The sequence below is a fragment of the Gossypium hirsutum genome, chromosome D04 (assembly GCF_007990345.1).
Source record: "Gossypium hirsutum isolate 1008001.06 chromosome D04, Gossypium_hirsutum_v2.1, whole genome shotgun sequence".
In the NCBI taxonomy this organism is placed as follows: Eukaryota; Viridiplantae; Streptophyta; class Magnoliopsida; order Malvales; family Malvaceae; genus Gossypium; species Gossypium hirsutum.
The window spans coordinates 34,790,753-34,813,660 of record NC_053440.1 but is presented as its reverse complement, the minus strand read 5'-3'; the positions used below and the strand labels follow the sequence as shown (position 1 = coordinate 34,813,660).

Genomic DNA, 22,908 nt, shown 5'->3' with positions numbered 1-22,908 from the left:
ATGGCAATGTATATACACTGTCATTATCATGGTCACATATTACATACCTACCCTATTAAGAAAAAGATCCAATATAAAATTAGACAAGTTTGGGTTCCTAAGAGAATAAGAGACTTTGTAATTAACCTTCAATGACCAAAATCAATTTAGGTAACAAAATCCAAGTGTTTATCTCTAGTAGGTGTGTTGGAGCATTAATGAGTAAAGCACATTGATTTGGATGCTTTAGACACACAAAGCAAGATGAGTAAACTATAAAGTCTATTATCTTATCAAATGTGAGTTGTTGGTTGCCCAATAGGGTTTCTTTTTTATTTTTATCTTTAACTATTTATATTTATGTTTTGAAATGTTTTTCTTGGTGCATGAGGGATGGGCCTAATTGAATATGTGTTGTGTTTGATATGAAAATTTATGGTTGAGTTATTAGTGTTTAATGATAACATATTTGGATGTTATGTGGGATTAATGATTTTGTAGCATGAGCTCAAGCTCGATTTGTGGTTTAAATTATTGATTTTGAAAGAACCATGATTAAAATTTTATTTTTTAAAGAAATTTTTGTAATATTTGTTCTTATCATTTATTTCTGAATCTACTTCTGTATAAAAAGAAATTTGTTTGAAAATGGGGTAGACTTGTATTCACCTTTACTCAGCAATAAAAACTGCATACATGTTCGTATTTCTTTATCAATTAATATTTGAAATAAGAAAATATCGTGAAAGTTTTTGTAACAATAAAGAATCATTTGAAATAAGGAATCATGATAACACCCCTTACTAAGTGTAATGATCGACGCAGATAAGTGATGTCACTCGACACATTCTTTGAAATAACAAATTTTTTAACAAAGTCATCATTTATTCAACTTAACACAAGTTAGTAAAACATTTCACATCATTTTGAAATCTTCAAATACATTCTAAAATAATTTTAAATCACTTTCTAGATGTTTAGATATAGTAATACATAAAACGAGCTTTCGATTGCTAAAAAAGCTTAAAGCATAAAACTTTTGTAAATAGAAGAACAAAGATCTTACTTAAAATCCATGTCACCTAACACAATTAATACTTGTATAATCATTTTAGAGGTCTTAGAAATCTTTTAGACCATTCTCGAAGTCCCATTAGAAAATGAGAACATTCGAACATCATTTGAAGTTAATACAAAGCATGAAAACCCAAATTTGTTTGGTGCAAAGCAGCATGTACCTTGCTCTGAGACTACATCAATTTAGCTACTGGCTTACAAGTATTGGTACCAAGTAGGCATATATCAATACTTTGATGCATGGAACTTAAAATTGGCTCAACACACTCCAAATCAACTCCAAACATCATCATATCAAACCGAGGACTTCACAAACCATTTAATTCATTAATAAAACTCATTTAAACTTAATTACATCTCATAAACATGTTTAAATCAATTTTAAAACCAAAGTTTGACTTGAAAACACCAAAGGTATCGTAAGCATCATTGAAAACACCATTAAGCTATAAGGATATCATTGAACAAATCTTAACATCTATACATGCCATATCAAGCTACTCTAATACAAGACAAATGAAAATACACTCAATACACCCTTAAGATGTGATGTGATCGCGAACGTAGCAAAAGTGAGCATTTCTTATTGAAACTCAGCCTACATGTTTAAATCAACAAATGCGTTAAGCAATAGAAATTGCTTAATAAGTACACAAGGATTTTCTACTTTACCTTTTTTAGTCCATAAGCCTTTTATGACTATTAAAATGTAATTTCAAGTTATGGCACTTACTTTAAGTATAAGGATTTAACTTCATTTATTTAATAGAAGCTTTGATAAGGTCAAGGCATTTGATCATAGTTCACTTCAATTAATCACTTTGCACTTCAAAGTCACTATAACCCATTAGCCATTGCTCATTTAAGTAGCATCCACTTAGGTCATTCCATTTTCAATCATATTATCTAAGTTATAGGTATATTCAATTAGTTAGCTTCATAGTTTTTCTTTTTACACTGTTCTTGCAATATCATTACGTTAATCACCTTTTCCTCATTTTACATATGGTAGTTTAATGTCACATTCTAAATTCACTTTCACGACACTAGATTAATCAATCTTTTAAAGTCCAACTTATAATTAATTGCTCATTCGCCTTCGATTTAAACAAATCACTTTATAATTTAATCATTTTTATAGAATAAGGCACACATGTTAATTCATCTTATTATCATAATTTAAGCACATATCCCTAAGTAAACCTCATTAAAATAAGACTCAATCACTCGAGATTCTCCCCCAAACACAACCATATGTAAGGGTAAGCAAAACTTGATTCGGCTTGAAAAAATTTCAAATTTCAAATTAATTTAATCGAGTTATTTAGGTTTTTCAAGTCAACTCAAATAAGTAATTCAGTTTTTCGAGTCTGAGTCAAGTTGAATTTTACAATTAGAATAACTAGAATAACTCAAATAACAAAATTGGTCTAAATGCCCTTTTAGTCCCTGTAAATTTCAAAAACAAGCAAATTGGTCTCTTTCAACAAAAAAATTCAAAATAAATTTAAAAAATTCAAAATAATTTTAAAAAATTCAAAATATTTATAAAAAAATTATAAAATTTCATTTTTTTAAAAAATCAAATATTATAAAAAATAAAAATTGCAAAAATAAAAAATATATAATTTTTTTAAAAAAAATTGTAAAAATTTTCCAAAATAATAATTTTAATGACCTAAAGAAGTAAATTGCACATTAAAGTTTATAATACTAAAGTATTTTTTTCTCTTATTTTACTTTGAAAGTGTTTTCAAATATATATAGTTTTAAATTTATGCCCTCTAACATAGAATTATTTATATTGTAACAATATTTTATTTTTAAATTTTTAGTTTTTTTTCATTTAATTCAAAAATTTCACTCGATTCAATTCGACTCTGACTCAAATTTCATTTCACTTGACTCAATTCAAAAAAAAATTCAAATTGAGATAGGATGATAAAATAGGACTAGTCAATTTGACTAGCTCAAAATTTTTTCATTCAATCTAACCATATGTATATTGCACTGATAGTACATCCAACCAAAAATCACATGTAAGTAGGGCACTAAAGATAGCACATAGGTGCTATGTTATAAGGCATTCTATCATATGTTCGTTTTGTATCTCTGATCATAAGTGCATGCACTAATTCCTATCGGATGTCAATTGTATATTAACTATTCTACTAAACTTACTAGCACAATTTACTTTATTAAACATTCAAAATTTCATATTATTCTACATAATGCATAATCACACTACACCAAAACAGGCTTTTAGCGGTACTTTTAGTAGCGTTTGGACAACAGACGCCAGTAAAAATCGAGCATTAGCGGCGCTTAAGAGAAAACGCCGCTAAAAATTGAGCATTAGCGGCAATTCTGTAGAAACGCAGCAAACAAATAATCCAAACGCATCGTTTTGATTTGAAATGTAGTGGCATTAGCGGTGATTCCGTAAAAATGCTGCAAAAAAATAACCCAAACGCTTCGTTTTGATTTGAGATGTTGTGGCACTAGCGGCGCTTCCATAAAAGCGCAGCAAAAAATAATCAAAACACATCGTTTTGATTTGAGATGCAGTGGCATTGCCGCAAAAAAAATCAAAAAACATCGTTTTGATTTGAGATGTAGTGGCATTAGCGGCGCTTCTATAAAAGCGCCACAAAAAAAACCAAAACGCATCATTTTGATTTGAGATGTAGTGGCGTTAGCGGCGCTTCTGTAAAAGCGCCACAAAAAAAACCAAAACACATCGTTTTGATTTGAGATGTAGTGGCATTAGCGGCGCTTCTGTAAAAGCGCCACAAAAAAAAAACCAAAACGCATCCTTTTGATTTGAGATGTAGTGGCATTAGCGCCGTAGTGGCATTAGCGGCGCTTCTGTAAAAGCGCCACAAGAAAAAAACCAAAACGCATCATTTTGATTTGAGATGTAGTGGCATTAGCGGCGCTTCTGTGAAAACGCCACAAAAATAATCAAAATGCATCGTTTTGATTTGAGATGCAGTGGTATTAGCGGCGCTTTTCCGAAAAATGCCGCAATAAGTTGATCATTTTGCGGCGCGTTTCTTAAAACGCCATAAAATTTTAGCCAGAACGACGTCGTGTATCGAAATTTAGTGGCGTTTTTTTAAAAAAATGCCGTAAAATGTATTTTATTTTAGGGTTTAGGATTTTGAATTTAAGATTTAATGTCTATTGTTTAGAGTTTTAGGGTTTATGGTATTGTATAATTTTTTTATTTTGGATTAAGGGGTAATGTGTTAGAGTTTGGGTTTGGGGTTTAATTAGGGTTTAAGGATACTATTTTAAAGTTGAAAAACATTTGGATTTTAGTGGGACATGCCATTTTGTACTACACCCATATTATTTAATATAAGAATATAAAATATATGTTTTGTACTACATACTAACATTAGCAACACGAATTCCTGAAAATATGGTTTAGGATTAATTATGGTTAATTTAGGGTTACGGTTTAAAGTTTAGGGTTTGGGATGTAGGGTTTAAGGTTTATGGTATATTGGGGGTTAGATTTTGAGGTTTATGTTTATTATTTTGGGTTAATAGCTTATGCGTTAGAGTTTGGGTTTAGGGTTTAAGGATATTGTTTAAAAATTGAAGAACATTTAGATTTTACTAAAGATTCATGCAATTTAATATATGAATATAAAATATATGTTTTGTACTACAGTAACATTGGCCACACAATTTCCCAAAAATATGGTTTAGGAATATTACGGTTTGGGATTTTTGGTTTTGACTTTTAGGGTTTGGGATTCAGGGTTTGATGGTTTGGGGTTTGGTTTTTGGGGTTTAAGGTTTAGAATTTATGATTTAAGCAGGTTTATGGTATAGTGGGGGTTGGATTTTGGGGTTTGGTAGCGTAGATATAATTTAAAATAAATTATAATTATTTTTAAATTTTGTTGAAATTTTAAATATTTTTTGTTATGAAAGGCTTTAGCGGCGTTTATTTAAAAACGCCGGAAAAGTATTTTAACGTTAAGTAAAACGGCGTCGTTTCCTGTGGGACTTGCAGCAGCATTAGCGGCGCTTAAACATAAACGCCGCAAAATCCTGTAACTGGGAAGGGGAACGGCGCCGTTTTGTTCTTCTCTATTAGTGGCGCTTTAAAAAAACGCCGTAAAGTTGTATTACGAGTTAATGAAACTGCGCCGGTTTACATTGCTATTAGTGGCGCTTTCCATGAAACGCCGCAAAATTGTAATTATGTTTATTGATATGTTGTCGTTTTGTCTATGGTATTAGTGGCGTTTTTCTGGAATCGCCACAAGCTTGAGTTAACTGTTGGGGAAACGACCTCGTTTGAACTTATAGTTAGTGGCGCTTTACTTAAAACGCTGCAAAATTGTTCTAACATTTATAGAAACGCTGCCGTTTTTTAAATGTTATTAGTGGCGTTTTTTCGAAAACGTCACGGGTTTGAGGTAAGTGTTGATGAAGCGACTGCGTTTTGACTTATAGTTAGTGGTGCTTTGCTTAAAATGCCGCAAAAATATTTTAACATTTATTGATACGATGCTGTTTTGCTATATTATTAGTGGCATTTATTAAAAAATGCCACAGGTTTGAGCTATTTGTTGATGAAACGACTGCGTTTTGACTTATAGTTAGTGGCGCTTATATATAAACGCCGCAAATGGTTAATTTTTTAGATGGAAATGGCGTCGTTTTGTTTCCATCCTTCTGACCAAATTTTACTCCCGATTCTCTATTACTTATCCCCCAAAGACTCATTCTCCCCCAAATCCCTAAAATTTCCCCTAATCCCTAACAGCTCCCCAAACCTGACCACCTGCTACTCTGCTGTCACCTGTGCTGCATCACATTCTCCGTCCGTCTCCAGTGCCGCAACCATCGGTAAGTTCGAGTACTTCGTTCTTTTTATTCATGCGTTAATGTATCTCTGTTGCTTCTCCATTACTGTTGTTTTGACTCCTTATTTTTCTTAAAGTATCTTGTTCAACGCGTATCCGGACATGGGTATTGACTCTAGGACCTTCCAAATATGTAGAAGAATTTTTAAAACAATTTAATATACCCGTCTCTAAAACATTTGAATAAATTAACCTTTTAAGCAACTTTCCCAGAAGCTCCAAGGCTAAAACCGAGGAGAAGACGCTACAATTACTAATTGGGGATTCCATCTTCAGTTCTGGCCAATACCCTTTCCAAGGTATAAAGCTCTCGGTATTAATTTCATCATTTTATTTCAAGCTTTGTGTCCTTAGTTCTGATATGGGTTACTTTTATTCGACTCATTCATGCTCAAAATTTGGTCCTTTTTGAGTAAATTAGTCGATGCTTTTGATTAGTTTGATAGTGGGTACCATACCATGTGTTTCTTTTATGTGAAACACTGCTTTGCTCCTTTGGATTTGGAACTGGTAGACTGTTGTTTGCCTTTAGTCTGCTATATATATATGGCGTGGAAAAGTTATTGGCATTTGTTATATCTAATTTAATATATCACCCCATATATGGTATGGATATATAACCTACCTTTCAATTTTATTAGTAATAAATTTTATAATTTTAAAAATAATTATAAATAATATACATAAAAGTGATATACTTACATAACTTATATTTAAACTTATATAAACTTGCATAACTTACATAATAACATAATAACTTATATAATACACAAACTTACATAACTTAAATAACTAATTACATAGTACATAACTTTGATAACTAACATTATACACAACTTACATAATACATTTCTTACATAACTTACATAATACACAACTTAAATACATAATACACAACTTAATTAATATTATACATAACGTACATAATACATAATACACAACTTAATTAATATTATACATAACGTACATAATACATAATACACAACTTAATTAATATTATACATAACGTACATAAAACATATTACACAACCTAATTAATATTATACATAACATACATAATACATAATACACAACTTAATTAATATTAAATAACGTACATAATACATAATACAAAACTTAATTAATATTATACATAACGTACATAATGCATAATACACAACTTAATTAATATTATACATAACATACATAATACATAATACACAACTTAATTAATATTATACATAACGTACATAATACATAATACACAACTTAATTAATATTAAATAACGTACATAATACATAATACACAACTTAATTAATATTATACATAACGTACATAATGCATAATACACAACTTAATTAATATTATACATAACATACATAATACATATTACACAACTTAATTAATATTATACATAACGTACATAATACATATTACACAACTTAATTAATATTATACATAACATACATAATACATAATACACAACTTAATTAATATTAAATAACGTACATAATACATAATACACAACTTAATTAATATTATACATAACGTACATAATGCATAATACACAACTTAATTAATATTATACATAACGTACATAATACACATTACACAACTTAATTAATATTATACATAACATACATAATACATAATACACAACTTAATTAATATTATATATAATGTACATAATACATAATACACAACTTAATTAATATTATATGTGCTGTTTTATTTCAACTACTTTATATGTGCTGTTATTGTTGTAATTAGTTACTAACTTTTCAACTATTTTATGTGTATTACAGATAAAATGCCTAGAAGAAAAATGCGAGATGTAAGCATTGTTCAAAATGTTCCAAACTCGGCAGAAACAAATAGTGAACAACAGACAGCTATTGGATCTTCGAATGTTCCGAATACACTTGAGGATCCTACAGAAGTTCAAAGTAATTTTACATTTAATTTACATGCGTGTTGACTTATAATTGATTTATTTTTTAAATTCTTATATTATAATATACCATTTTTATCTGAAAATGGTGGGACGCGCAGAGGTCGAGGACGTACGCTACTTAGAGAGTTATACGAGTTAGATCCAGTCGAGCGTGTTAAAGTTGGACGAAACAGTTTTGGTCAGCCTGTTAGATCAGAAGCTCGACTTTTAGCAGGATACTTTGGCATTTTAGCACGAAATGCGAATATGTTGCCTGTCAACTACGAGTCATGGCATAAAATGCCTGATAGTAACAAAAACCAATCCCTCAATAATATTAAGGTAATAAAACATTAATGTCATCTGTAATACTTAAGTTTAAGTTTCATTTATATTTACTTTCTTAACTTGTGTTTTTTGTAGGCGAGGTTTGCTTTAGAGGTCTTGGATACTTATGTAAAGAAGGCATTGGGAAAAAGATGGAGAGACCATAAAAGTACTTTAAAGAAAGATTATTATAAGACAAAAACAACCGTCGAAGAGAAATTGCAAAATGTCCAACCGGGTATGCTGAGGTACCAATGGGAAGAAGTGGTTAGATTTTGGCAACCGAAGAAAGGCGAGGTATGACGTACTTCCAAACTCTTGTAATTATTTTGGTTTATAGTATTTACTATTTACGTACTAAAAATTTCATAACGTAGGATCGTGAACGAGTTGGAAAAAGCAACAGGCAGAAACAGAAATTCACTCACACAGCTGGGTCGAAAAGTTTTGCATGTGTTGCTGAGGCGGAGGTATTTTTAATTTTTTAATACTATCAAATATGTATAACTTTCCATTAAATAATATTTTTACTACTATATTGTAGGAACTATCGTCCGGTCAAAAAGTTGGACGCCTTCAACTTTTTGAAATTACACATAGGAAGAAAGATGGATCTCCTATGACTCCTGAAGCTGCAGAAATTATGGTACGTTTACTTAATATGATTTGAATTGTTTTAGTTATTTATAGTATTTATTTTCTAATGGTTTAATTCATTGCTTGTAATGCGACTATTGTTAAGTTATGTTGCATTTGTTTTTTTAATATATATTGCATTCCTAACTATGTGATTTATTTATTAGGAAAACTAAAGAATAAAAAGGCGGAGTACGAAGCGATTGCTTCCAGTGAGAGTTCTGTTCATCTTGAAGATATTGATAACCAGATTATTGCTGAAGTTTTGGGTCCTGAAAGGTATGGTTGGGTTAGATTTCAAGGATCTTTTATTAACCCAACCCAATATTTTGGATCCAGCTCGCGGCAATACATGCCTTCGGCGAGTCAGTCTCAAGCTGAAGTTCAGAGGTTAAAAGACCAGATGACTCAGATGCAAGCGACCACAATTAAGGTTCAAAAGAAATATGAAGAACTCCAGCTACAACTTAAAGCAGAGGCGGCAGCGAGGGAAGCAGAGGCGGTAGTGAGGGAAGCAGAGGCGGCAGTAAGGGAAGCAGAGCAGAGCAGAAAGTACGACGAACTCCAACAGCATCTTTAGAATTTGATGAAATGTTTCAGCAATCATAACATCCGCTGTCATAGTGTATTGTATAAATATTTTTATCATTTTAACTTTTAACATTTTTGTAAAAATAATATGAATTATATTTTATTTATTGATATTAATATTATTTTGTTTGTTTAATTTTAAAATATTATATAAATTTATTGCTTTTGGCTAGTTTAGATTGGGTTGCTTTTGATTTGTTGCTGCAGGATGGCTGAAAATATGAAAAATTTAATTCTGCAAAAATCCCAAAATTAGTGGCGTTTTTAGGAAAAGCGCCGCTAAAGGTCATCAAACAAGAGCGGCGTTTCTTAGGGAAGCGCCGCTAAAGAACATGACCTTTAGCGGTGTTTTTGAGAAAGGCGTCGCTAAAGAACAAGGGTTTTAGCGGCGTTTTTGAGAAAAAACCGCCGCTAAAGAACATGACGTTTAGTGGCGTTTTTGAGAAAAGCGCCGCTAAAGAACAAGGGCTTTAGCGGCATTTGTGAGAGAAGTGCCGCTAAAGAACATGTTCTTTAGCGACGTTTATATTAATAAACGCCGTAAACATTAGTGGCATTGACAATAGCGGCATTTTTTGCGGCGTTTAGTTCTAAAAAAACACCGCTAAGAACCTGTTTTTGTGTAGTGTCACATTCTAAGTCTTACATTTTATTTGTTTTAGTTCATCTCACAACAAACCTTTTAAAACAATTCAATATACCACATTACATATAAAATCAAAGTCCCTCTCACATTTTTTTTTTGGATCGAAGAAAAGAGAAAAAAATGGCAAGGAAGAGAATTTTCTCTTCCCCTTTCTATGGTAGCTAAAAAGTTTTGGGGTGAGGATAAGTTATCTTTTATTCTTGTATTACAACTTGAAAACAATGGCCAAAGTGGGTTTTTTACTGGAATATATTATAAAAATTAAATACCGAAATAGGTTGTCAGATAGATTAATTACTGAAATGGTATTTTTTTAATGGCGCTTATCTAACAGGCGCCAATAAATTTTTTATATTAATTTTTTTGTTTAAATAAAATATTATTTTTTATTCAAAATATTTAAATATAAAATAGGTAAAAATACGGTCAACGTGTCAAAATACGGGTAAAAAACGGGTCAACGGGTTGCGCCTATCAGATAGGCGCCACTAATTGCGCTTGACAGGTAGGCGCCAATGCCCATGCTGTTGCCTCTGTCCCTTCCACCATGGTGTTGTCCCTTCCACCAGGCTATTGTCCCTTCAATGGGAAAAAATTACAAATGGGGGACCTTATAAGTATGGTCCCCCAAACCCCATGTATCAATTGGAAAAGAGAAAGAAAATAGAGAAAAGAGAAGAAGAGAAGAAGAAGAAGGAAGAAAGAAAGAAGGTAATGTATTATTTTAGTAAATAATTTTGTTTATAATTTAAAGAGTTTAATTAAGATATTGTGATTTTTTTGTTATTAATTATTAATTATAAATTATTTATGTTTAGTGTTTATAGTTTTGGATTAGTATTTTGTATGAATGTAATTTTTTTTTTACTTTTTATAATTATTTTAAAATTTATTTGTTAGTAATTTAGGATTATGTTATAATTTTTTGTGTTTTTAATTATTTTAAAATTAATTTATTAGTAATTTAAATTTGTAAGACTTCAATATTATATTTGAAATTTAAATTTGTTTAATCTTTTATCTTTTTATTATGAAATTATAAATTCCGCTAAGGGATTAATAACATTTGATCTATTTAAGAACATAAAAATAAAGATGGATGGGTATAAAAACTAGTTTTATCTATGCTAAAGATAAGTCATTGTTTAAAGTACTAAAGTGGGATTTACCTTGGAATTTTTGTTATAAATGAATTTTTTTTTGTTAAAAAAGAACACAAAGAAATTTATCAGTTGACACCTTCACAATCTCTTAATTATGAATTTCATCTCTTACTTTACAAAATTAATTTATTAGTAATTTAGGATTAAATTATAAATTGTTGTGTTTAGTTTAGTATTTGGTGAATTTAACATATAAGTTTATAAAAAAATTAAAAATCATTTCATTAAAAGTTTAATTATAACTGACTCTTTTAATCATATAGTTGCTGTTAGCTCATTTAATTTTTTTATATCAACTTGGAGGTTTTTCACCCAATATATTAAAAAAATTAAATACCGAAATTGGTTGTCAGATAGATTAATTACCGAAATGGTATGTTTTTTGTAATCGTGCCTATCTGGCAGGCACCAATCAATTTTTTATATTAAAAAAACTTTAATCGCGCCTATATGACAAACGCGAATCAATTTTTTATATTAAAAAATATTTTTTAATCGCGCCTATTTGACAGGCGCGAATCAATTTTTATATTAAAAAATATTTTTTGTTTAAATAAAATATTAATTTTTTATTTTTATTAAAAATATTTAAATATATATACAGGTAAAAATACGGTCAACGGGTCAAAATACAGATACAAAAGGGTCGCGCCTGTCAGATAGGATTAAGTTATAAATTGTGTGTTTAGTTTAGTATTTGGTGAGTTTAACATATAAGTTTATAAAAAAAATTAAAAATTATTTTATTAAAATTTTAATCATAACTGACTCTTTTAATCATATAGTTGTTGTTAACTCATTTAATTTTTATATAATGTAATTTTTATATAATATAATTTTATTTATTTATTTATTTATTTAACAGTTTTTATTGATTTATTAAAATATTGATTAAATTTGTTGTTATATAATTTTATAGGTTGTTTGAACATAAACTACTTGAGTATGTATCTATTTCTATTTTTATTTTTTTAATTCGTATGTTTTTAAGATAGTTTATATTAATTTTAATTATATTATTATTGTAATCTGACATAATTTTTTTTATTGTAGGTAAATTATGAGAAATTATTAGATATTTATTTACCGTGTTTTGTTTTTGAAATTTGAAATAATTTATTCTATTTTTTGAAACAAATTAAATGTCATTTTTTTAATTTCAGATTTGTAGTAAATGGATTCTTTAATTAATAATAATCACATATCAAGTACTATTAATGAGATGGTAATAAAATTTTTATTTGATACTCATGTTATTTGTTGAATTAAATTATATTGTATTAACTATTTTGCTAATTTAATAATGTCAGGGTCCGTACCGCGTATTGAGGGGTCGTGTTAATAGTGTAGGGTTTCTGCCAGATGAACGCCTAATACCGCGTATTGAGGGGCACGTGTTCCCTCATAGCGACTATCCATCCCTGTAACTCATTGTACAATGCATCGAAATCTCCGAACAATTGCTCCATTGCCATCTGTTTAGCTATTCATGCCTTCCGGTATGATACTCGATACTGGAATCGTGCTTGTATTTCGGCAATCAGTACCGAAATTTTAATGGTCGGCATGTCTTTCACCATTGGCATAATGCACGTACAGGTTGTTTTGGAGTCTAAGTTTTCGATGATCTTTTGTCATACGTGTTGAAGTGCATGTGTGAGGCCCAACAAATTTTCGTATCTCCCACATCTGCGACTTCTGGATAAATGCAACTCGTATCCGCCAATTGCAGCCTTCTGCCGACCTCCAACTCTCTCCAATATATAATGTTGGTTTAGAAACGACGACTTTGTAGTCTACTGATATATTCATGCTATACTGCTTAATGGTAAATATGCATTCCTCCTTACTTTTGAATCTCTGGCCCACGAACAACTCTTCTGGATCAGAATATACGGCCATCTGGTGAGTAGGTAGTATTTCAGGGTACTCTCAAAACTCAGCTACCCGCGTCGCATCGGGGTCTATCCGAGACATGTGTACCCCAGGATTATTGTGTATCACAATACCACAAATCTGGTTTCCGACTAAAGACGCGTTAACGTTTCCATCCTCATTCACGCCTTCGTCGTCAATATCATCCGGGACCTTGTCCACGTCGGGATCACTCCCACTATCAACTTCATGATCAACAGGATCACTACTATAGTATACATCATCACCAACCACATCAGTCTCGGGTGCAGCATTAAGATAAATATCGATCCCGTGTATAGTTGATTGACTATCAACATATGATACTAGAACCACCATACATGACTCTTGAACTCCATCTTCTTCACCTAATGGAGTGGGATCTTCAGTTGCCTCCACACTAGCTAACTCAGCAAATAACTGAATCGGTGCATTTTGGTTGCGCCGAGTCCCACAATAAAGAGTGACCATTATCTCCACATTTTCATCGTCTACAAGTTCCATTTTGGTAAATTTTATTGGATCCGTCGAAACTGGAAACTTGTAGAAAAGTTTTGATATCCTTTTCCCACAACGTCTATAAATTTTCACTAATTTTTTCCTTCATATCATCAAACGAGATATTTCTATTAAATCTCATTGCTACTTGTTTGCGACATTCAAATATACATCCCAAGGTTATTGTCAAAATTTCTCCATCGAAATAAACGCATACAAATATCTGATTCTCCATCTTCAATACTAATTCTGTTAAAAAAATTTCAAAATTCTTAAAACAGTTTCGAAATGTAAAAAAATTACATAAAATTTTTAATGCAAAATTTTTCATTCAGAAGCTAACAAAATTAATCACTTAACAAAATAACTTTCAAATAATAAAATTACTAACAAACTCTACATTCTTTTTAAAAAGAAATAAACCAAAATACATTATCATTCTTCTTGTTTTCCTTTCTTTTTTTCTTCTCCCTATCTTCTTATTTCCATTCTGCTAAATTTTGTGTATGTTCCTCTACTAAAATTTATGTCTGTGCTCATTTGATTTTCGGGGGTATATATAGGGAAAAAAATAAGCAGCAGCTAGTCGCGCTTGTCAGATAGGCTCCACCATTGGCGCCTCCGAGATAGGCGCAACTAGTCGCTCCTCGTATCTATACTCGGGTCATATACTGATCCGGGAAAAAATATTTTATTAAAAAATTAATATAAAAAATTCATTGGTGCCTGTCAGATAGGTGCCATTTAAAAAAACATACCATTTCAATAATTAATCTATCTGACAGCTTATTTCGGTATTAATTTTTTTAATTTATTTCGGTAAAAAACCCGGCCAAAGTCAACATAAATTATGTGATACACAATTATCCTATGTTTTTAAATTCTCAAATCAATGGCTATATTCTCATGTTTTTACATGTTGATAAATTCCCAATTCCAAATATTAAAAGTCCAAAATATTCTTTTATGGAAATTTACACTTGTAGTCTCTTCTCTCTTATTACCATTCTTTTTAACCGTTCAGGACAATTAGCCCATTTAGGCTTCACAAAACATAACTAGAGTCCATGAAATTATCTATTCAAGGGAATTTGCATTAATGTCCTTACTTGACAAAATAGAAAAATTACAATTTAATCCCTATATTTCTCACCCTTATTCAATTTAGTCCAAACGTGACTTTCTTCATACTCACTCATGCTCCATGTCATTTTCATACCAAAGAATCATTATTAATCTGCCTTTTCTCTGTTTGATCAAATTTCATACTTTTCAAAATTTTAATTTAGTCCTTTTCTATAATTTCACATTCACATTCACCCTCACTAATTCCCCTTTTCAATATCGAATTAGCTCCATAAATTAGTTCATTTAATAACTCGTTTTTCAAAGCTTCTCATAATGCCACTACATACGTTCTTGAAATAGTGTCATATACTGTATTGAAAATTTGAGGGATTACAATATCAATCACATGATTTGAACAGTGGCAGCAACACGATCTCACGATTGTTATTTTGCAATTTTGATTCTCTTCGTGAGTGACGGTCACCGTATTCGGAAGATAAAAATGCCCTCTGGATCACAATTCAAACCCCTGCCTTACTCTAGAAGCAGCTGTTTCATCCTATATATGATCTCAAAAATGGGTCGTCAACAACTTGGTCAGATCCAGTGTGCTTTTGGAGAAAATTTTCTAAAGGCTTCATACTAGCAGGATTCCCTTCTCTCCTACCTTAGAAAGGGATCGTTCCTGGCATCTTCCAGTTTCCCTTTATCATACACATGTACCATCTTAAAATGGTGCATGAATCTTTGAAAACGGAAATGACTTTGACTGTGGCTCTCGATTTCACTCGCCAAAAGCAGCTTCTCTTTTTACACTAAATTGTGCCGAAATCAATCTTTATATATATATATATTACCAAGGCTTTTTCCTTGTAATTGCCAATAATTCAAATATACACATATTCTAAACGCTTTGCAACAGATGAAACTCCATGCAGCCTCCCCCCCTTGTTTTCATCTATCGGATCTCTCTCTTCTTCAAGTATAAGAAGCATTTCTATCATTTAAATTCAGGTACCCAATCTGATGCGACAACGCTCATTGTCAATAGACATTGAACCCTTCTGTTTTTATTCGGCTGATTTTTTCAAAACAATCAGTGTCGAAGCTTGGAACCAATTACGACTACCATTGATGAAGAAGATATCCCTGAAGCTAAAGTACCACAACAATTCATCTATGGCGATAACAGCAGGATTCTATGCCATTGCTTTGTTTCTTAATCAAGTTGGGTTAGTGCCCAGATATGGTTCAACCCCAGAGGGTAAGCTAAACCCTAAAACCAAAATAGTATTATGAGGCTAAAATTTTACCACTTCTTGGAACATTTGCCTCTAGTTTACTGACTATAAATTTATTTATTTATTTATTTGGGGGGGGGGTGTTATTTGATAGGTCAGCACCCCAGAATGCATCTTTCTCACAATCAATGTTCTTAGTGAGCTTCTATCAGCAACTTTTGACCAGCTTTCCTCAGTGAATACGCCTCACTATGCTTTAATTGCCATGGTAATGCCATTTTTTGCTGCCATTACATGCATCATTAAGCTTTGCTTACAAGGCTGGAAAGGAAGGAGTTGTCTGGAGGTGGGAAGGCAAGTTACCCTGGTTTTATCATTCATCTCCGAGTCACAGGCGTTTCGGAACTTTCCCTGAAATGATCGGATTAGTTTGTGCCTTGTTGCAGTCCATTTTATCAGCAGTTGCTTTCACTTTTTACGATCAACATGTTGATTATCCCCTTAAAGTATCTTTTTGGCCAGTAGTCTTTGCTTTGGGACTATTTTGCTCTAAATTTATGTAAAAATCAGAATGCTTTTCAAAGAGATTAGATCCTAAGTCATGAATGTTTGATTCATTTCCCTTCCTTTTGACTAACACAATTCTAGACCTGCTCATATAACTTATAAAATGCAGATAAACCGTCAAACAGATATTCCAAAGGATCAACAACTGCCTCAAAAAAAGATATTTTAAGAATTGGAAAAGAAACAAGATTTGAACTGTTTGATATCCAGGCTGATAAATTGGTGGATAAAAACTGTTTTCAAATCTCCCTGACCTACAATAGTCGACAACTTCAAAACAAGAAAGAAGGGAAACATAAGCAAAATGATATTAACCAATCAATCACATCGCCTTCAAGAATGCCAAATGAAACAACAATAATAGGTCTCATTTCCCAACAAGATTATTGCAATCCTAAGAAAATTCATAGGTAAACCATTTTGCTCCGCAATAAACCAGCTCAGCAGCCTAATGACTAAAATGTAAAGCAATTTATGAATCCCAAAGCAGAATAGGTTCAAACCTGTATCAGAGCCTCTTAAAATTACATTAAGGCATTAGAGACTTCAGCTTGGGTGCCATAATCTCAAGAAGGCCCTTGGGATTGTCCACATGGACCCAATGGCCAGAACTGGGAAGAACATGAACTGAAATCTTCCCTGCAGATCCATCTCCTTCTGGACTAGCAAGGCTTTCAAGCCGAGTAATAACATCAGCATCCCACCGATCACTTTTCTCTGCACGTACAATTGATATCTCCAGCCCTTTCGGAGGGTGCTCCAACAAAGACCAATATGACAGCTCCCTAGAGAATTTTACATTGATAATTCACTAATAAGTTAACAAAGAAGAAGACATAGGCCAAGTAATAGTGGATTAAGTAATATCAACGTAGAATCATTGATTATTACTACCTGTAGGAATGAAACATCTGGACAGCACCTTCAAGATTAAAGGCCCATGTCTCTTCTCCCCCAGCTTTCTTGAGGTTGGTGCCTATCCACTCCGACAAAGACTTAGAGAAGCCCAGATCAAGCATATGATTAACAAGCCACCTGAGAGCAGATATCATGAGTACACAACAGGCAAAAATGTTTGATCCAAATCACCCAAAAAAACAACATAAATAACAGTCAAATGAGCATTAGTAACTAAGTTGTCATATCTAACAGAAGAATGAATTTTGAGCAATCAGCATACAGTTGACAAATGCACTACACCCAAGCAACTCAGACTGAATGGCCAACATGCCATCGGAGCGTAAGCATCCCCTCAACTAAAACGTGCAAATTATTGTTTACAACAAATTGGCTTATAATGCAGAACAAGAATCTTCATTTTGAACGCAAACCATCAGTAGAAAAGATTCTAGTGATTTCAATTCAAAGCTTGATGATGGGTAGACGTAGGCAAATTAATGAATGAAACGATCCAATTGACACTAGAAAACAAGAGCAACAGTGCCTAGAATTAGAAACAAGTTAGAGGAGGAACAGAAGTTTTACGTCCGTGATGGAACTGTTGAAGGTAAACTTTGCAATGTCTGCAAAACCTTTTCTACTTCACCATCACTGTTGTCAGATGTTACTTCTCCTGGGACAGAATCGAGTACCCAAAGCTGTTCTGCACCAGTAAATAAACTAAAATTAAAAAAGAAAACAAATCACAAATTTTAATTCTCAAATACATACAATTAGCAACAGCAGCAAAGAAAAGGAATGTATGGGGGTTTAGGCAATGGAGAAGTATATACCTGTTTGGGAAGTTTGACATTTTCACCATAATCTCTGTTTCCACAACTCTTGGCAAATTGCAAAGCAACTTTGCCACCCATGGAGTGGCCAATGACAACATCAGGCGACTCCCAGCCTTTGGAATTGATCAAATTACCCAAATCTTTAGCTGCATTTACCAAATCATGGGGCGGATCCAACCCTTCCATCTCTGCTGAGTTCCCATGATTCCTTAAATCCACCAGCACCATCCTCCACTCTACAAAATAAACAAATAAATTAGAGGCTTGTCCTTTCTTTCGAATTTTCTAGGGAAACAAACGGCTCGGGATCAAATACCGGAAGGGGAGTCGGATAGAGAGGAAACGAGGGTGCGAGAAAACGAACGCCAGTTGCGGGCGGAGCCTAAGAGGCCATGGAGGATGAAAGCCGTGTGAGTATAGGGTTTGTTTGGATTGGCTTGGATTTCTTCATAAGCTAGGGTTCGAAGAGATCTCTTTGAGGTAGAGTAGTAGGGAAGAGTCAGGAGAGAACTCGGTGAGTTAAGAAAGCGAGTCAGGAGAGTGGAGGGTATTCCTTGTTTGTTCCTAATGAGTCGAGCCATTTGGAACACTCTGGCTTCTACCAAACCCTGTAACGGCTGCCGGGCAGAACAGCTAAAATAAAAGAGTAGACGGAAAGAGAAAAATACATAAATTAGAATCTCGGATTAATTTTCCCTTTAGTGCCTCTACTCTTTCAAGTTGTGAAATTTAGTTTTCTTTTTACAATTTTTGTATTTATATGATTTAAAAATTAGATTAAACTTGCCATCAACTCAGTAAGAGGAGGTCCAACTAGTGATGTAAAAAACAAAAAATCAAAAATCAAAAGGCTTATGAAAGACCAGAAAAATAGGATTTTTGTTACACAAATTTTGGATTTTTTAATGTGTTTTTTTATAAAAATTTTAAAAATATATTTTTTTAAAATTTGCTAATTTTCTAAAAGTTATTAAACCATGCGGTACTGAGAACGGAAGGGTACAACTTCCAATTTGATATTACCATTAATTTATTTTTCTTAAAAGTTAAATTTGTGAAAAAAATATTTTGTTTAATATAATTCATCCTTATGTTAAATTTGAACACGTGTTATCAATTGATTTATTATCACTTTGGACTTAAAATTTTAAATCAAACAAATAGCTTTAGTTTAAACAAGTAAAAGGCTATTAATGGTATTTTCAATTGGATTTTAAATCTTAAATCTAGGAGAGGAACTTAATTTAAAAACAGAGGGGCAAATTACAAGCGAAAAGATTAAATTTTTAAAATTCAAAAAGAAAAAAGAGACTAGGAAAGAGATTTAACCAAGTACTGAGAGCTGTGGATCTAGATCTAGAGGGATAAAATTCTTGAAATTAAAAGTAAAAGGACCAAATTTCAGAAATCCCAAAAAGCCAGGGACTATTTTCTAAAATTCAAAAAATAAAGAGACTAGAAAAGAAATCTAACCTAATTATAACTGAGAGCTGTGGGATGTAGAGAGATGAAATTCTTGAAATTAAAAATAAAAGGACTAAATTTCAGAAATCCCAAAAATACAGGGACAAAGGAGAATATTAACAAAAAATTTAAATGACAGCTGTGGGATTTGAACCCACGCCCTTTCGGACCAGAGCCTAAATCTGGCGCCTTAGACCACTCGGCCAAACTGTCTTATTGCTTACGAGGGGCATAAAAATCTATATAACGATTAATCCTCTAATGCAATCCTTGATACCGTACTTACTTGAGTCGAACGGTTGTGTGAGGTTGATTATGGGTAGCCAAGTTGAAGATTAAAAATTTGATTCCATTCTAAATTGATTTCATCATAGCTTATTCAAACTTCTCACAATAACAAGGGAACATATTATTACTTGTATCTTTCGGAATAGGAGTAAGGAGGAGAATCCATAAATCATTACTAGTTATGACATTTGCAATCATATAAGAACATTCCTCCCACATTTCCCTACTCTCTATCTTTCATTTTCTTCTTATGAGTGGAGAGCAGTCCTTGAGGAACCGATCTTCTTAGTCAAATGGATCAATTCGTGGGTCATGCTCGCTAGCCATCAGCATCCCGGTGCACAGACAAGTTGGGCACATCACCTAAAGTAGAAGAAATCAGCCACTGGATTCTGAAAACTCAGAGACGGATATAGTCAATCTTAGACTTGTGCAATTATTCAGTTTACCTTTCCTGAACCAGAGCAGTTTGGACACCTTTCAGTAGTGGGCACTTTCAAAGTATGACCAGAAGCACTGGATACAGATATAGGATCAATGCTCAAGCATACACCACTTGCAGAACATCTTGCACAGGCCAAATATCCTGCTCGTCGAACCATCACCCAAAAACAAAAGGTGAAAATTAATATAACTTCATCTTATTTCTCTCTGTTGTTGTTGCCAGGTGAAGAGTGCATTAAGGCATTAGGCTAAAAAATACCACTTCAAATAGTCCGAAGGAATAAGAGAGTTAAAAACCCACAAGTAAATCAAGGAAAAGTGCATGGCCACAGAACAAACTAACGCATACCATTTCCGTGGCAATATTTACACCTTTTCTTCTCTTGTTGTTCAACATTGTTGGCTTCAATTAGCATCAAGGCTGAAATAACACCCACTGCACCCCCTGAAAAGGATGCCACGATAGGATCGACCTGACTGAACCAAGAAACCGGTAAATTGTTACCCTAACTTTAAGTGTCTAATTATAGTCATTTTGCATCCGAGCGCTAGTTACTCCAGGTTTTAAATTTTGCAACTGAAGGTAAGCTCATCAAATACCTTAACTGCAATGGTAGATGCATGTTGCATATGAAATCTTCATATGAGGTGCCTCCTAGACCTAATTTCAGCTCCAGCTGCCATGAAATGTAGATTATATAGTTATATCATCAACTGGGATACAAGAAAACATGTATTTGGCATTTGGCTCAAGTCAGAGAGTGGTTGGTTGGGGTTAGACAAGGAGCTAAATGAGAATAAACATGACTTCAGTCCAGTCTAGGTAACCTTTCATCTGGTCCATATACCTTTCTGTATTTTTTTCACATACAAGCAAATTCTCATAGTTTGATCATAAATACTAGAAATGAGTCCATAAATACTATACATGGTAGCCAAAGGAATGGAAAACTAAAATAAAAATAGAAGTTCTTAGTACGTACTGTTGGTGCAATAAGGCCTCCGAATACAATTATTCCAGATATAAATGCCAGGCTTGTGAAGTAGAGCTGCTTCATTGTCTTTGGTGTCTGCTTCAACGCAAAGGTTAACAAGGAGACTAAACAATGAAAAAGTCGAAATAGATCAATAACCAAATATCTCAAAACGGCGTTTTCATGCATTTTCCAACATAGACAGCATTTGCTTGTTCAACCGTCTCTTGTTTGCTTCAACTAATTAAGCATGAAATGCTAAATATACAAAACATATGAATCTTAAAACTCACCACATGAGAGAGAAAAGGAATTGAAGATGGAATGTCAGGCATCTCATCTGTTTCTTCTTCGCCATTCTCATTGATAACTTTCACATTCTTTATCCGCTGTTGTATCCGTAATCTCCTTACCTATATACAAAATGACATTAATCCAATCCGCAAACGCATAATCTACTCCTTTTCCATTTCAACTTGTATTTCATAGATTCAAGATAAAATTCCTTAACAGCTTGCACGTGTATAGTATATATTTATCTTCTGTAGCAAATATATATATGTATGTATATTACGTAGTTGCTGTTGATTGAGAATTCGGAACGTCAAATGGTTTTTGCATATAATTTGATATTTGGAGTTTCAGATTCCTAGGAAAAATCTGTGTATTTATGAAACTTTAATTACCTCTTCCATGAGGAGAAAGATCTTATTGCGCCTGCTCTTTATATTATCTTCAATTTCCTGAAGCTGCATCTTCACAAAATCTTGAACAGTCTCCGGTCCCTCAATGATGCAAAAGTTACTGAAAACCGAAAAGAAAATACAAATTTCCTCTTAAAATTTTACAATGAACGCAGCTCATAGTAAAAACCCAAAAGATAAATCCCTTATATGATGATAAGCCAGAAACCCAATTTCAAAATCAAGCAACATAACGGAGATATTAAGAAAACCGATAATTCTAACAACTTTTAATGCATACAATTTCAAGCTATATATATATTTGTGTGAATAGGTATGTGATACTGATATCTGGATTCTATACCAGAAACTTGACGAAATAAACCGAAAGAAAAAAAGAGAGAAGAAAATCAGAGAAAGAATGAACCTGGGAACACTATCGCCGGAAGGGGAAGGATTGTTTTTAGAGGAGAAACAGAGGAACGGAGAAGGAGAAGAGTGTTTTGGGGAAGAGAGAAATTTGCGTTTTCCGTTTAAGGGAATTAGGGTTGTCAAATTTGGAGAAGTCGTAGGATGAAGAAGATGATGATGAGAGTAGAGATAGAAAGTGCCCATTTCTCTCTTTTTTTTTAATCAATTTCTCATTGAATTAATTCTTGTGACGACAGATCGTGTTTAAGCTGGTTACTCTTTTTTTCTTCTTTCTTTTTGGTGAAATGAAATATTGAATTACATCAACTACATAAAACAACCATTAACTTTATCAACTTGAAATAAGTCTAAAATTTCCTTAGAGGCTCATCAATTACT

The 22,908-nt window shown here is 32.6% G+C and overlaps 2 protein-coding genes and 1 non-coding gene across 3 annotated transcripts; all 3 read right to left on the bottom strand.

The window, feature by feature from the left end:
• Positions 1-16,805: 16,805 nt before the first annotated feature.
• On the bottom strand, positions 16,806-18,923 carry LOC107899254 (protein ABHD11). Its single transcript, XM_016824917.2, has 5 exons — positions 18,562-18,923; positions 18,243-18,481; positions 17,995-18,107; positions 17,404-17,544; positions 16,806-17,294 (listed from the first exon to the last, which is right to left on the bottom strand). Exons 1-5 carry the CDS (start codon positions 18,824-18,826, stop codon positions 17,039-17,041), a joined length of 1,014 nt encoding a protein of 337 aa, XP_016680406.1. The 5' UTR covers positions 18,827-18,923; the 3' UTR covers positions 16,806-17,038.
• A 919-nt stretch (positions 18,924-19,842) lies between these two features.
• TRNAL-UAG (transfer RNA leucine (anticodon UAG)) lies at positions 19,843-19,922 on the bottom strand. The gene has a single exon. It is a non-coding gene; the product is annotated as a tRNA-Leu (tRNA).
• A 172-nt stretch (positions 19,923-20,094) lies between these two features.
• Positions 20,095-22,841, bottom strand: LOC107899255 (protein ORANGE-LIKE, chloroplastic). Its single transcript, XM_016824918.2, has 8 exons — positions 22,526-22,841; positions 22,102-22,219; positions 21,709-21,828; positions 21,425-21,511; positions 21,042-21,118; positions 20,791-20,918; positions 20,447-20,583; positions 20,095-20,360 (listed from the first exon to the last, which is right to left on the bottom strand). Exons 1-8 carry the CDS (start codon positions 22,711-22,713, stop codon positions 20,283-20,285), a joined length of 933 nt encoding a protein of 310 aa, XP_016680407.1. The 5' UTR covers positions 22,714-22,841; the 3' UTR covers positions 20,095-20,282.
• Positions 22,842-22,908: the final 67 nt, after the last annotated feature.

Excerpts from the sequence above, each read along its gene's own strand:
- LOC107899254 (XM_016824917.2), bottom strand. The coding sequence starts at position 18,826 with ATGGCTCGACTCATTAGGAACAAACAAGGAATACCCTCCACTCTCCTG. Across the intron at positions 18,482-18,561 it reads TCTATCCGACTCCCCTTCCG|AGTGGAGGATGGTGCTGGTG; the intron begins GTATTTGATCCC and ends TTTATTTTGTAG. Across the intron at positions 17,545-17,994 it reads TCAACAGTTCCATCACGGAC|GTGGCTTGTTAATCATATGC; the intron begins GTAAAACTTCTG and ends ATCTGCTCTCAG.
- LOC107899255 (XM_016824918.2), bottom strand. The coding sequence starts at position 22,713 with ATGGGCACTTTCTATCTCTACTCTCATCATCATCTTCTTCATCCTACG. Across the intron at positions 21,119-21,424 it reads GAGGCCTTATTGCACCAACA|CTGGAGCTGAAATTAGGTCT; the intron begins GTACGTACTAAG and ends ATTTCATGGCAG. Across the intron at positions 20,919-21,041 it reads CATCTACCATTGCAGTTAAG|TCAGGTCGATCCTATCGTGG; the intron begins GTATTTGATGAG and ends TTCTTGGTTCAG.